Here is a 2549-nt window from a genome sequence, read left to right on the forward strand (position 1 = left end):
GCAAACACACACCCTCACCTCCCAGCTCCGGTTTGAACAGGGGTGACCTGGAGCTAAGAAGATGCCCCAGAAATGCAGGGGGAATCGAGGGACGTGGCATTTCTGCTCACAGCAAGCTCCAGAAGTGCAGGATTTGTGCATGTGCATCCATATGGCTTGCAGCATGCAGAACATGGCGGGATTTATTGTCTTATCCAAGGGAGATCTGTACTCCTGTAAAATCTGCCTTGCCCAGGCTGCCCCGATTCTGTAGCAATAGACAACAGTCAGTATTTATGTTTTCCAGAGCACTCTGAGGATTCCAACCAAAACAACTCCAGCAGAGCTGCCGTAACACAGAGGAGATGTGGACCTGAGGTCCCCAGAGGGGAGGTGATGAGCACAGGTTATCCAGCACATCAGGCACGGGCTGGGGAAGGTCATTTCTCCTCCAGGTGCCTCCAGTTAGAAGCACACGGCTTATAAAGAGGCGAAGGGTAGCAGACCACTTGCTTTGACCTACCGTGCAGCTGCACCGGGCTCCTGGCCAGGCTACAAGGCACCAGGCAACGCCGGTACCTCCTCAGTCCTAGGTTGGTTCATTCTAAAAATTTAATCATTTTTGACATTGAGAAGTTGCATGTATTTAATTCTCATCTATTCATTTTCCTCTCTCCCCACTGTGACAAAGAAGGGTCTTAAAAAGATGGGATTTTCTTCCTTCGGAGGGTCCCATGGACTTTAATCAAGCAACTTCTCAGTCTGATAAACCAAGAGAACAGCAGGAGCTGTTTTCTCCAAGCCTGAAATCATTTTTGCACCCTGCGTCTGCAACCCCTCCATTTTTTCTCCCTCCTCAGGACTGTATCCCTTGCACTTTTACTGGTTTCATTTTCTCTGCCCCCACAGGAGAAGTCACCTCCTGTCTCCTCCTAATGAAACCACTCATCTTATCATTGCTAATTGCTTGTTGTTAGCACAGAGGGTTACACGCAATTGCTCTTCTCCTTACGCTGAGTGCAGGAAGCAGCTTATGAAGGAATAAGGAAAGGGGAGAGGGGGGAAGCAGAGTTTTTATTTTTTAATTAAGACACCAGGGTTTTCATACCCAAGAAGATCAGAAGTAGCTGTATTTCCAAGTGTGTTATAAAACACAGTCTCCATGGGAAACAGCTCCCACGAGAGGCATTAACCAGATGGAAAGGCACCGAGTTACGCAGCAGCTGCTCTGCAGACAGGGAGCCTTTTCCTTGGCATCGGGGGCTCTGGGTGAGGGGTGCAGACCCAGACCTCGCGGTATTTCTTGTCCTTATTTTCCCCAGAGGGGGATAAAGAGTGGGGCTTCAGGCGAGCTGCTGCACGAGGTATTCCTCATGTGGGGTCAGATAAAGGCAGCGTTGAGGTCAGAGACAAATACTGTAAGTGTGGAGCATTTCCAACACCCAGTGCTATCGGCACGGATTAAAGCCGATGCACTGATGGCTGGGGCAGAGCCAGCATGGGATTGCTCAGGTGCAGGAGCAGAGCACTGGGAGCAGAGCTCAGCGTGGGACTGTGGTCAAAGCAGCTGCTCAGCATCTCTGCGGGGATCTGAGGACCACGCTGTGCTCTGAGCTGCCACGGGTCTCCAGCAGCAGGACGTTTTCAGGCTATTTCTGAGCTGTGCATGAGCAATTGCACCCTGTCTGCGTGCAGGTTCCTTCCTGCTTTGCCCCCCTCCTAAACTTCTCACGGCATGCAGAATACCCGGCCTTTGCTGGGCACCCTCAGGACAATCCCGGCTGCCTTAGTCCTTCAGACCAAGAATAATGGGATGAAGGAAAGCTCGAGGATTCAGGGATTCAGGTGCATAACACAGACTCCTCTGTTCCCACAGAGTCAGCAGAAATACGGACAGATGGACCAACGACTGAAGGACAGCAGTGACCGCTTATTCCTCATGACCTACCTGAATGGCCGAATTATTGTCGTCTATGAGCGTGTCTGTCACCTCTACCTGCCCTTCCTCCACCACCTCTTGCAGGACCATCCGGAAAGTGCCGATGAGCCTGTGGAGCAAAGAAGAGAAGAGTCAGGCGAGCTGTGGTGAGCGCCCACCACCATTCATTTTTAGCAGGAAAGGGCTTTGCTGGCCAAGTCGCCAGAGCTTGCGTGGCTGCTTTTGCTTCCCATTTGCCTTAAGAGGAGGTAGACGTGAGATACAGGATCAGAGCGTGGCCAAGGACTCAGGCAGCTGCAGCCAGTGACCCCAGCTCAGTGGAGATGGTGAGCAAAGGAGAAGCCAGGAGAGAAGCCATTTCAAGGTAACGCTGTTGGGATAAGAAGAGAAGGAGACTTTAGGAACCATCAGTCTTGTATTACTGGGATGCAACTAAGGGAACCCAAACTGGCCTTTTCCATCCTGAATGTCTGCAGTTATGCCTGTGCTAGTAAACTGAACACGGCAAGAACCAGGGCACTGTCCCTCACCCATCAGCACAAGCCATGGGGAGGTCCCAGGTCAACATGCCTGGCCCCAACCCACCCACCCAGGAGGGGTTATCCTGGGGCAGGGCATCCCTGGAGCCGTT

General features: G+C 51.9%; 1 protein-coding gene across 1 annotated transcript in view; it reads right to left on the reverse strand.

Annotated features, from left to right (window-relative positions):
• Positions 1 to 2027, reverse strand: part of LOC104080472 (otoferlin-like) — a gene marked incomplete at both ends in the record, with an annotated part of 66507 nt that extends 64480 nt beyond the window's left edge. Inside the window, 1 exon segment of the mRNA XM_009582871.1 lies at positions 1928 to 2027. Within this exon segment, the coding sequence (XP_009581166.1) occupies positions 1928 to 2027 (100 nt within the window).
• Between the last annotated feature and the right edge of the window lie 522 nt (positions 2028 to 2549).

Source organism: Fulmarus glacialis, unplaced genomic scaffold (genome assembly GCF_000690835.1).
Source record: "Fulmarus glacialis isolate BGI_N327 unplaced genomic scaffold, ASM69083v1 scaffold16698, whole genome shotgun sequence".
Taxonomy (NCBI): domain Eukaryota; kingdom Metazoa; phylum Chordata; class Aves; order Procellariiformes; family Procellariidae; genus Fulmarus; species Fulmarus glacialis.